At 37.3% G+C, this 12,726-nt stretch overlaps 1 protein-coding gene across 1 annotated transcript; it reads right to left on the minus strand.

The window, feature by feature from the left end:
• Positions 1-6,480: 6,480 nt before the first annotated feature.
• LOC121409488 (toll-like receptor 3) lies at positions 6,481-10,144 on the minus strand. Its single transcript, XM_041601407.1, has one exon. The coding sequence runs from the start codon at positions 9,478-9,480 to the stop codon at positions 6,793-6,795; it is 2,688 nt and encodes an 895-aa protein (XP_041457341.1). The 5' UTR covers positions 9,481-10,144; the 3' UTR covers positions 6,481-6,792.
• Positions 10,145-12,726: the final 2,582 nt, after the last annotated feature.

Here is a 12,726-nt window from a genome sequence, read left to right on the forward strand (position 1 = left end):
TAAAGTGAAGTTGGTCATCACGAAGGGGTTTCGCCGGTATCGTGATCTCAAAATTCTATTCCGATCGACGAATTCGCGCTGTGCTGAAATCTATTGTGAAAATCAAGCTCAAAAGGTGAGATATTATATCATATGAACGGAAAATACTATAAAATCCGTCAGTACCATGTTCAACTGACGTTTTTTTTCAATAACTACTTATAAAATGATGATATAGTGATGCTTATTGATAAGTTCAGATTTTTTAAAACAGGCGCTTACCTGCTTACGGTGACAAATTTTCCGATCTTTTGTCAATATGTTCATGAATACTGAACTCATCCTAAAGAAAATTACACGATAATTTTAGGTTGCTTTTCATGTTCTTGATGTTATATTTCAAAGATATTGAATAGGTTTTGAAATAATGGCCATCCGCGAAGTATGAACACACGCGAACTTTGGACTCCCTATGACATGCATTATTAAAATATGCCAATTAGTTTCATATACACTAAGTGAATAGCAGTCCCGGTGGAATGTGAATTTGAATCCATAATTAGACGCTAAACCGTTTTTAAAATTCACCCCTGTGTTTTCGAAAAACAGTATGGAACCTCATAAGGAAATCGTATCGCATAAACCATCCTTAAAGAGGAAGTCATCCAACAAAAAGTTTCTTTGCAAACCATTTTTTGGTCTTAATTAAGAAGAACAAGAAGAAGGGGGAAATGAGAAAGAAAATAAGGAGGAATGGAGAGAAAGTGGAAAAATATGCGAGGAAAAACAGCGGCAATCGCGATGAGCGCTATTTAACCTGAAATTATAGTGCGCAAAATTAGTTTTAAAGGTCACGGGCGCTGATTCGATCTTCAACTTGGAGGCGCCAAATTTGTCTTTATATTCGAGATCATATTTATGGAGAGTCGATTTGTATTTAATATCGGAGGACATCAAACTGACCTTAAACTTAGAGGCCCCAGTCTGAAATTAGAAATATCACTGAAGATGATTTGCTCACGACCCTCGATATTCCATTACCAAGTTAATATAGTTTCCAACACAATTAGAAAATGAATATTGCATGTCTATATACCCCCATATGAATATTTTGTCCCAACTTTCACGAGAATCAGTTGAGAAAAGATGAAGTAGCTAGAACCTCTTTATTTTTACATACATTTGTCATATAATATGTTGTTATCATGGCAACACGATTTCCGAAACGTTCAACAAATATGCCTTGCACATCTCTACCTCAAGACCAATGTGTGAGCCAAATTCCATAGGAATTGGTTGAAAACTGATGAAGTACTTAAAAATCACAAGATTTTTTTAACTATTTTATTTTTTGAAATAATGTACTGTTACTACCACTGATGGCAGAACAAATTCCAACACATACGAAAATTGTGTCTTGCGCATCCTGTTTCATGCTTTTCCTGCAAGCCAAGGAATGCTTAAAACGTTCCTACTCTATTCAGCATAAACAATCAGCTCGCTTTTCACTCTCTCGAGACTAATGAGTGGCTCAGTGGTAGAGCATTCGCCTCATGAACGGGAAGGCGTGGTTCGATCCTCGGCTGAGTCATACCAAAGACTTATAAAAATGGGACCTTCTGCCTTCTTGCTAGGCGCTTAGCATTTAGATTGGAGAAGGGTAATAAGTTATGCAGGCCGGGCCCCCTGTTAGAGCAGTTTTCCTATCTGAAGTGGCTACCCTGGGTAAATAAAACGTTATTATTATTATGTGTGAGCAAAATTCCATGAGAATTGGTTAAAACTGATGAAGTACTTCAAACCACAAGATTTTTAACCAATCTTTGCAATAATACACTCTTAGAAAAAACAAAAGATTTTACAGAATAAATATTTAAAAAAATACAGAAAGAAGTAAAAAAATCATTCTCTAAATTGGTAAAACAAAAGATTTTATACAATATTTTATATATAGAATTTTACAGAACACGTCTATTTTAAAATGGGGGGAACAGTTTTATTACAATAAATTTGTAAGATTACATACACCAAATATCTATTTTCTGTAATTTTTACACAAATTTACACAGCGCAGTAAGATTGCAGGTGTTCTTGAGAGTCGATCTGCAGTTAACAGTGATGAGTGGCCATAGCAAAACAAATTCCAACACATGCGAAAATTTAGATGTATTGCGCATCGTTATGTTTGTTCCAAATTTCATGAGAACTGGTTAAAAATTGAGAAAGTAGTTCGACGTACAAGATTGGCAACGGACCGACGCGTCGGCACGACCGACCAACAGGACGCTGATAGACAGCGGGGTATTATGTAAACCCTGGTGGGAGTTTCATAAAGCTGTTCGTAAAGTTACGAAAAACTTAACGCACGACTGGAACATGTTCTTAGGTCATAACTCAATTACATAGGGATATCACATAGCACAAAAAAGGGGTCACCAGTCGTGCGTAAAGTCATTCGTATCTTACGAATAGCTTTATGAAACACCCCCGTTTCATGATTCGCTTTAGCTTCCAAAAAAAAATATCAGCTCGCGTTTCACTCTCATTTAATACTTATTTACTGACATACGGATCATTTTATATTACAATTTGAGCTTAAAATGTCCCGTATTAAGTAATGAAATCTAAATACATGTATATGCTTTGTCCAAATATTCAGATAGCAGTTCGGGCTCGCATAATCAATGTTGTCCATAATAATCAAATGTAAAATCTTATAAACAAGTGGAACGCCTCTGTAGTCTAGTCTGCATTTCGCAATTTAATATCGCAGTGGTGACTTTGAAATCAACACTTTGTAAGATGCATATAATAGACTCAAAATAATTGATTAAAAAACTTATGTTCCATTGCATATATTTTGTGATATCCAATAACCATTTCAAGTTACAAATATATATACATATTTCACAAAAATGAACAGGATAACAATATACTAGTCAATTGATCTGAAATGGCCTTTAGTTATTTGGTAATCCAATTATCTACTTTTCAGATATCTATCAACCATGATATCCATGTTTGATAGGCCTATAATACTGACTGATAATTCAGCATATTCTGCAATCATTCAAAATCCTATCATAATGGCTATTATTTTCAAAGTTGACATCAGTTTATTGACCTCTAAATGACCTTGAACATTCACCAAATGACCTGACATTACACTCATCCATTTTCTGCCCCTTGATAACCATTATAGAAATTCGCGACATTTTCAGACTTCTGAAATTATACCTTTTTACTTCTAAACACTTCTAAAGGCCACCGCACACCTTACGACCCGACCAGAAGTATGAAGACATTTTAAAACTTAACCTTGGTTAAGATTTCAAAGTTGACGTGACGACACTGCCAGGTAGTCTAAAAAGTGCCCAGATGGTTTAATTTCTACTTTGTCTAACACTTTGTAAAATACTTTGTAAAATAACAATTTGTTTCACAACAGTTCATTTAATCGTATATACACTGCAAAAAGACCGGTGTTAATTTAACAACAGCCTGGCATTTACTGTATATCTGTCCACACCAGAAAGGTATTGAAACAACACCGGCTTGGCGTTAGTCTAGACACCAATTTGGCATTAGTGTTAAACCAATATCGATTTGATTTCAACGCTTTTCTGCATGGCATGGTACCAGGTTGGTGTTTAATCAAAACCGACGTTTCTGCAGTGTCGTGGTTTTAGACGAAATAGTTGTGGTTACACTTCGTAATACCGAAGGTTCTTTATTCCGAAGGTTTGTAATTCCGAAAACGTAAAAGGGCTCGTTAATCCGAACATTTGTGGCGTTATTCCGAAGGTTCGATAATACGAAAACGAAATAAGGTGCGATGTTCCGAAGGTTCGTTAGTCCGGAAACGAAATAAGGTTCGTTGTTCCGATGGTTCGTTAATCCGTAAACGAAATAAGGTTCGTTTGTCCGAAAACTAAATAAAGTTCGTTAATCATTACGTTTTCGGACTAACGAACTTTCGGAATTACGAACCTCATTTCGTTTTCGGATTAACGAACCTTCGGAATTACGAACCTCACTTTGTTTTCGGACTAACGAACCTTCGAAATTACGAACCTCATTTCGTTTTCGGACTTACGAATCTTCGGAATAACGAAGCTTCGCAATTAAGAATGTATGCGAATAGGTATAGCCAAATCGGAAATAACATATTATTAAATGTGACAAATGGCGATAAGACAAAGTTGAAAAATCCAGGGGCGGATCCAGCCTTCGCCAATAGGGGGGGGGGGGCGGAATATTTTTCAGTCACAAATATATATATATTCATATGAAAAAGTATGAGCGCAAAGCGCGAGCAGAAATTTTCAATATGCGTTTTGATCTGATAAAAAAGGATCTGTTAACGGCAGCTTGTTAGCCATGAAGACGTTACATATTTCAATTATTAAATAATGCGAGCGCGAAGCGCGAGCTGAAAATTTTGACATTTTTACCTAAAGAATGGAAAACGATTAGTATATAACTAAATAATTGATTTGAGTGCGAAGTGCGAGCTGGAAAATTCGAGATTTAAATCTAAAATGGGACACTCTATTCATATTTTATATATTATGAAAAGGATGAGTAATTGGAAATCTTCCTAATATTGTGAGCGCAAAGCGCGAGCAGATTTTTTTTATTTATTCTTAATATACGTTTCGATCTGACAAAAAAAGTTCTGTTCACGGCTGCTTGTTAGCCATGAATACGTTACATATTTTACATATCACATAATGCAAACGCGAACTGAAAATTTATACATTTTTACTTGAAGAATGGAAATTCTAAGCACTCTTTTGTAATCGTAAAAGTGATAACTATATTACTAAACAATTAATGCGAGCGCGAAGCGCGAGCGAAAAAGTTCTGGACACTCTATTCATGTTTTGTAAATCATGAAAAGGATGAGTAATTGGAACGTTTACTACATTAATAATGCGAGAACAAAGCGCGAGCAGACAATTTTTTTATATTGTGATCTGAAACCGGATAATGTTTTAGATAGAGAACAAGCTGCGTATCTGAATAAACGCGTTTCGTATTTCGACCTAGAATTTCGGCATTCTTAATACTTTTCTTGTCATGAAAATCAATAAAGCGAGCGCAGAGCGCGAGCTAAATATTACGATCTGAAAAAGGGTCAATTTAAAGTCTGTATTTCAAGCACTTTGTGGGAAAATTGTGAGGTGGAAATGGATAACAGTTTAAAAGGAGCTGATATGTGTCATTATTATTACTTTGAGTATTGACATATGTTTCTATTAGGACATTATGTCATCATATGAAAGTGATGATTATCTTCCTATTTCTCTTCCTAAGCATGAGAGAGTGAAATCTGTAAATATTATGGCCTGAAAACTGGGCATTATTTTAAAGCACTTTTGTAATTATGAATAAATGAATAAGATGCATGCCTTAATATCTTTCAACTATACCGGAAATCGCTGGCCGAAATTTATGAGAAAGTGTCATCAAATGGGGATTTTCAGCAGTTTGTTTTAGAATTAATATTGAGTTATACATAACTTTGCGACCGCGCAGCGCAAGCAGAAAATATTAATATTCAGACCATAAAACAGACATTTTTACAGAGCACTTTTAAAAAATCAATTTGTAAATCAAACAAAATAACGAAAGTTCAGTTTCCGAGCTGAAATAAGTTTTGTATATTGACTTTTTGATATTTTAAGCTCCATATTGAGCAAGATATGTAAATGACCTTAAATGCGATGCAAGCGCGAGCGAAATTTTTTATCCCGACATGAAAGATTTTTAAAGGAAAAGTCCACCCCAACAATAAGTTGATTTGAATAAAAATAGAAAAATCCAACAAGCATAACTCTGAAAATTTCATCGAAATCGGATCACAAAACAGATATCTGCACATCCCGGTCTGTGTGCAAATGAGGGAACTGATGACATCATTCTCATTCACTCACTATTTCTTCTGTATTTTATTATATGAAATATCCCAATTTTCTCCTCATTGTACTGTGAAACAAAGTTTTATTTCTCCCTGAACATTTGGAATTACAACATTTTATGGATCAGTCAAGTTGGTCCTTATTTTCAGATCTGTTAAAATTTAAATATTGTTTAATTCAAACAATAAAAAACAAAAGAAATAGTGAGTGAGGGATATCATCGATTCTCTCATTTGCATATGACTAAAGTGTGCATATAACAGTACTATAACTTTATGAGGTTCCTAATTCCGAAGGTTCGTTAGTCCTAAAACGTTAAAATTAATTTCGGACTAACGAACCTTCGGAACAACGAACCTTATTTCGTTTTCGGATTAACGAACCTTCGGAACAACGAAACTTAATTCGTTTTCGGACTAACGAACCTTCGGAACAACGAACCCTAGGCCTATTTCGTTTTCGGATCATCGAACTTTCGGAATAACGAACTTTTGGAATAACGCCACAAATTTTCGGATTAACAAACCCTTTATTTACGTTTTCGGATTAACGAACATCGAGGTATAGGCAATTTACGTGTTTCGGAATTACGAACCTTCGGAATTACGAAGTGTAACCGTTTAAAACACCCTCGCTCCTATGAGTGAGAGTTCATGGATGAGGTAGCAAATATCCGTGTGTCCGTCTAGGTTTGGTCATGCTGAGGGTTTTCACTCCACCGATTTTGTCATCAGACTATCATGCCCATGACATAGGCCTTCTTACATAGCTGTCCACTAATAAATGTGTAAGTTGGAAAGTCTCTGATGGACTGGGAATTTTAAAATAACTATAAATGTGCAAAAAAAGAAAGAAGGAAAAAAAAAACCCGAGACAATAAAATAAATCCTTATTCTGGCGGTATGTAACGGTTTCGCTTCCGGTTTACAGAAATGCATTTAAGCAAACTTTTCCTGAAGTATTCCTGCCCCTCTTCGTCATTATCAACCCACTGTAGATACGGACCTTGACCTCCCATGTACAACCTTACAAGGAATGGCATCTCATCCTCCTTAATATTCTCCAGGAACACCAGAACAATATTCTCTGTCTTTGAATCGTCCACTTGATCTATTGCCATACGGAAACATGTCAGGAACCAGTCATCAGCAATGGCAGATTTGCTCATCAACACAAGGACCTTGAAGCTTCTAGTCAGGACACCGTCAATGGCTTCTAAGCGATGTCTTCCAATGGGAAGATCATCTTCAGTGAAGACTATTCTTCTTCTCTCGTAGTACGGAAGGATCACTTGAAGTGTTGGTTTCAAGTGATCTTGTATCCATTTGAAATCATCGTCTGTCGATATGACATGGATGTCGAAATCGTAATCCTCTCGTTCATATTCGTCCAAGATTTCTACATAACCCAAAACAGCAAGTCTTAGCAGGAAGAGATTGTACTTAATACTCCATCTGAAGTGATACGTTATGACTATAATGATAGTGAAACTTAATACAGAGAAAATTGCAAGAACAAAGACGACAAACTTCTGTGAGCAGAGATCGTCTGGATGGATGGACAAAACTTCCTTTCCCTTGAAAGGTTTCTGAGATGCAAAGGAGCATGTTGTTTGGTTTGCGTTTTGAACTTCTATAGTTCCACTCAGAAACTTGTTTAACCATTTTGAGCTACAAGAGCATTCAATTGGATTTTGCGACAGATCAATTGAAGATAGTGTGTTTGAGATTCGGGAAAATGTTGTCTCGTTGAAAGTAGTTAGTTGATTTATCGAAAGATCTAATGAAGTTATCAACGTTTCATCAAACAAACTTTTATCAATGTAAAACAATGCATTTTCTTTTATTGAAAAGATATTCAATTTGATCAGGTTATCCAAGATGTGCATGGGAAGTATTTGTAAATTGTTATCTTGTAAAAACAGGGTTGTCAATGAGGCCAGAGAATCAAAGGTCCCCGATTCGATTGCAAAAACTTGGCAGTTCGTCAAATCCAGAATTTGTAACGCGAGAAGGTCGTCAAAAACCCCTGCCGGTAACCTAAGGAGGCGATTTTGTTTGAGTTCCAGATGCGTTAAGTTGTGAAGTCCCTTAAACAGGGATATTTTCTGAGATGAATCCCAAAGTTCCCGCATAACAACATATGAAGAAGTTAAATCGATTCGATTTAGAGATGGTGTATACTGGAATGTTTGACCTGGAATGAAAACAGATAAAGAGCGCCACCAGTCATATGCTCTAAAGTTATATACAAATATTGTGAGAAGTGGGGTACGGAGGCGCATTTCGGAAACACGCGTACGGGATATATTCAACGTTTGTAATTGTCCAGATAGATGTGCTGAAGGCACATTGAATAACATCGCATTCAGAGTAAGGTCCAATAAGGTAAGATTATTCAGACCCTTGAAGGCCAGTGGATTTAGATTCTCAATATTGTTCTCCGATAGATTTAATTCCAGAAGATCAACCTGCCAAGATGCCCCCGCAGGATTAACATGTTGTATCATAGTGCCAATAGCTCTAAGGCTGCGAAGTTCTCTCATACCATTAAAGAAAGAAGGTTCAAGAACTCCTATGTCAAATGTAATGAGATCCATCTTGTAAACAGAGTTCAGACTGGCGAAAATGTCTGGGTGTAACTTAAACGCGTTCTGCTGCAATATCAGGTAAAGGCTTTTGCCCCATAGTGGATCAAAGAAGTCACGGGGCAGATCGCTGAACATTATTGCCAACACAAGGCTCAGTTCGTCTATCTCTGATAGAGCTATACCTATGAGCAAATTCTTCCAAACTTCAAATGACAGAGCAGGACGGTGTTGCAGGAATCCAAATACCAAAGAACGAATTGGCAAATTGGCAATAGCATCAGCTTCAATTTTCTTGTAACTAGTCTCACCTAGAAAAAGTTTGTCCGTCTTACACAAAATGCTTAGACTATCGGCTGATATTTCTTGTAGTGGGTTATCACTGAGGACTATATTGTTTAATTTTCTTTCGGGGCACATCGAAATATTGATATATGTCAGTTCATTGTCGTATAAGTTAAGGCTTTTGAGCTGAGGTAAGAATCCGAGGGTGTCATTCGGAAAACAAGTTAAGTTGCAATACTGAATGGACAGACTAGACAACCTACCTGATTTCTGAAAAAGATCACTGCCGTTAAGGTTATAAATGGGGTTGCTGTCAAGTATCAAGCTGGTTAGTTGTGCTAGGGGATAGAAAGTGCCTATATCTATGAAGTTGATGAGATTGTTAGACAGATTGAGTACCTCTAAAAGAGAGTACCGGACGAATGACGTGTTCAAGAGTCGTTGAATCAAGTTTGATGTAAGGTCCAGTGAACTGAGATCCTGAATAAGATCACTGGGAACATCTTTCAACTGCCTCTGTGAGCAATCGGCCACTTTATCCAGGAAATCAACAGAACAAGCAGCACTTCTGGCGCGGCTTCCTACGGTTGTGAGGTTGTGGTGAGTGTGGTTATCCCGAATCCCCCGGTTCGGTGAGACCATCACCATGATTACAACCATGTATACCAGGAAAACGGATAAGTAGAAATTATTCTCCGACATCATGATGTATACAAAATATTGTTTTATCAAAATCTAGTCCTTGGTGGTAATATTTATCAGTTATATTTTATGTGCTTTCCTTGGCGAAAGTATAACCCACATAAGTCCTTCGAAGATACAGGACAAAGAACAAACATTTCTGTATGGCTTATCAAGAGCGCTAACACCCTTTGCGGGAACCGGTATAACAAATCAAATGTGGCAGAGGAAAAAATATAGTCGAGTGCATACTCTCTCAAGTAATGCAGAAATAGCGATGATCCTATAGATCACTGTCTCTACAGCAATTATTATGAACCAAAATGTTCATCCGTAACCTATGGAACATATCACTTGGAATATACTTAACTTCCGTAATATGTTCCAAGAAAATGTAAATGTAAACGGGATGAAGGAAGAGTGAAAGGACGTGACAAAATTAAAGAGGATAAGGGAGCAGGGACTAGGGCCGTAAGGGGCACGAAGGCCCCCTAAAAGCGGTTGAATTGTTATCATGATAATCACGTCTTCTACCTCACAGATTGACAATAGCTTTTATTTGCATTCTGCATTCAAGATCATCATTTCAACTCTATCATTTAAGGCAACTTTTATTTTGTTTAGGATTTGGAATTACCGAACCCTAGATATAAAACGGTGCTTGAAATGTCCCTTTTCGGGACAATTTAAAACGAACAAAAAGAAAATAAACATAAAAATCAGCTCCCGCATCGTGCTTGCATAGTTGCATATTATTTTGTACAGGGGCGTAACAGGGTCGATGGCCGGGGGGGGGGGGGGCGGAGGCCAAAAATTCCCGGTCATATCCCATATCATGGTGTGAGCAGACATAATGGTGTAATGAGGCGAAAATTTTGAGAAAGCTAGACATAGCGTATCGGGCACAATTTATCTTTAAATGAAAAGTTGCGAGCGAAGCGAGCGAGCAAAAATTTCGGCATTTTCAATACAAAAATCAAATTGTGATAAATTTTGACATGAAATCCAGAGAATAATGTATTTCACCCTCTTTCTATTCCTTTTTATTGGGGTATGTACGCCACTGTGAGCAGGATTCTTTTTATGATTGTGCGTAATAAGCTCTATGTGGCATTAGTGTAAAGAGTAAGAGGGGCGGAAGTCCGCGCAACATGGCACGTAAGCTAAAATGCTGCTTAATATAAGTCCAGAGCGAGCGAAGCGAACGAGAATCTAACTTTGAGATACTTTTTGACATGCAGTAAATAAAATCATATCCTACACTTTTCCTTTGCCTTTCTTTCCTCCCTTTTTTCGTTCTTGGTTGTATTTTGTGGCCATGGCCCAACCCTTCCATAATCATATATGGCAGTGTTATGCGGTTGAGGTCCGGGGCAGAGCCCCCGCAACTTAAAGTAAAGCTTATTGTAGAAAGGGTCCCTACAGGGAGCGTCATAGAGCCATCGTAGGTTATAAATGAATAGCCCTACTGCGTGAGGTCTGGGGCAAAGCCCCGGTAGCCTATTTCCATGAAATAAAGCTTACATAAGCTTGTAACACAATTTTGTATGCAGTTCATCCTTCCCGCTCTTTGTTTTTAAACCTCGGCAACCCGGTCGTATCATTAGGTTTTTTTCTTGTCCCTTTTCTTCGTTTTCCAATATTTGGCTTTTGGTTAATTCCATTCTACCTTCATTTCCCGCTTTTGTTTGCCATTATGTCATCTTTTATTTTATTTCCCTTTCTTATTAATTATGCTAATACATTACATAATGCTATTTCGGAATATGTTCTTTCTCAAATGTTTTTCTTTCGTTCCTTTTCCCGCTTTCCTTCCTTTTCCATTTAAAAAAATATTTTTTCTTCGTTTTCTTTTCACTGTTCCCATTCCCTTTCCTCGTTTCCTTTCCCTTTCTTTTTCTCTTTTTTTACCCCGTTTTTTATTGTCTCGCCTTAATAGCAGAGCGAGACTATATAGGCGCCGCTTTTTCGTCGGCGACAGCGTCAACATCAAATCTTAACCTAAGGTTAAGTTTTTGAAATGACATTACAACTTAGAAAGTATATGGACCTAGTTCATAACACTTGGACATAAGCTTAATCAAGTACCATCCTGCCTGAGTTTCAGGTCACATGACCAAGGTCAAAGGTCATAAGGGTCAATGATCTTAGGCCATGTTGGGAGAATTATTTTCAAAATCTTAACCGAAGGTTAAGTTTTTGAAACGACATAATAACTTATAAAGTATATGGACCTAGTTTATGAAACTTGGGCATAAGATTAACCAAGTATTAGTGAACATCCTGCTCGAGTTTCAGGTCACATGACCAAGGTCAAAGGTCGTTTAGGGTCAATAAACTTTGGTCAAGTTGGGGGTATTTGTTGAATCACTATCATAACTTTGAAAATTTATGGATCTAGTTCATGAAACTTGGACATTAGGTTAATCAAGTATCACTGAATATCCTGTGCGAGTTTCAAGTCACATGACCATGGTCAGTGGTCATTTAAGGTCAATGAAATTTGACCGTTTTGGGGGTATTTGTTAAATTACCATCCTAACTCTGAAAGTTTATGGATGTAGTTCATAAAACTTGGACATAAGAGTAATCAAGTATCACTGAACATCCCCTGTGAGTTTCAGGTCACAAAAACAGGTTAAAGGTCAGTTAAGGTCAATAAACTTAGGCCATGTTGGGGTAATTGTTGAATTGCCATCATAACTTTGACAGTAATTATGGATAATGTAAATGAAATGTCTTAAGTCACCGTTCAAATGTCATTAATGTTCAATGAACGTGGTATTATGTCATTATATGAATGGTGTTTTTGTGAATGATTATTTAATAGTAATTTTCAAAGTTAGCACTGCTGCTATATTAAATCGCGTAATGCAGGCGAGACTGCCAGAGGCGTTCCACTTGTTTAATTTTCCCGGTGAAATTCGCCAAGGAGGGGGGGGGGGAGGGCAGCTTGCCCCCGCCTGTTACGCCACTATTTTTCTATTTCATGCTCGCCGCGCCCAGTCGCAAAATCAGAAAATTACATATGGGGAAACCTGCACAAGTGAGGAATGGTAAAATCCTCCTTTCCTTGCACTTTAGTAGGCTTATATAGGCCTACGCCACCACAAATCGGCTCCGATCAAATGAAATCCCCTTAAAGCTGTGAATTCCTTGATCTGTTGTTGTTTGCCCCCCCCCAAAAAAAACCTTGAACTTAGGCTAGGGGCATGCGAGGGAGGAAAGGTGTAATCCGAACCTTAAAGAAACTGAAAGTCTGAACTTGCA

This window comes from Lytechinus variegatus, chromosome 2 (genome assembly GCF_018143015.1).
Source record: "Lytechinus variegatus isolate NC3 chromosome 2, Lvar_3.0, whole genome shotgun sequence".
NCBI lineage: Eukaryota > Metazoa > Echinodermata > Echinoidea > Temnopleuroida > Toxopneustidae > Lytechinus > Lytechinus variegatus.

What these genes read in the sequence shown, in the direction of transcription:
- LOC121409488 (XM_041601407.1), bottom strand. Translation starts at nt 9,480, where the DNA reads ATGATGTCGGAGAATAATTTCTACTTATCCGTTTTCCTGGTATACATG.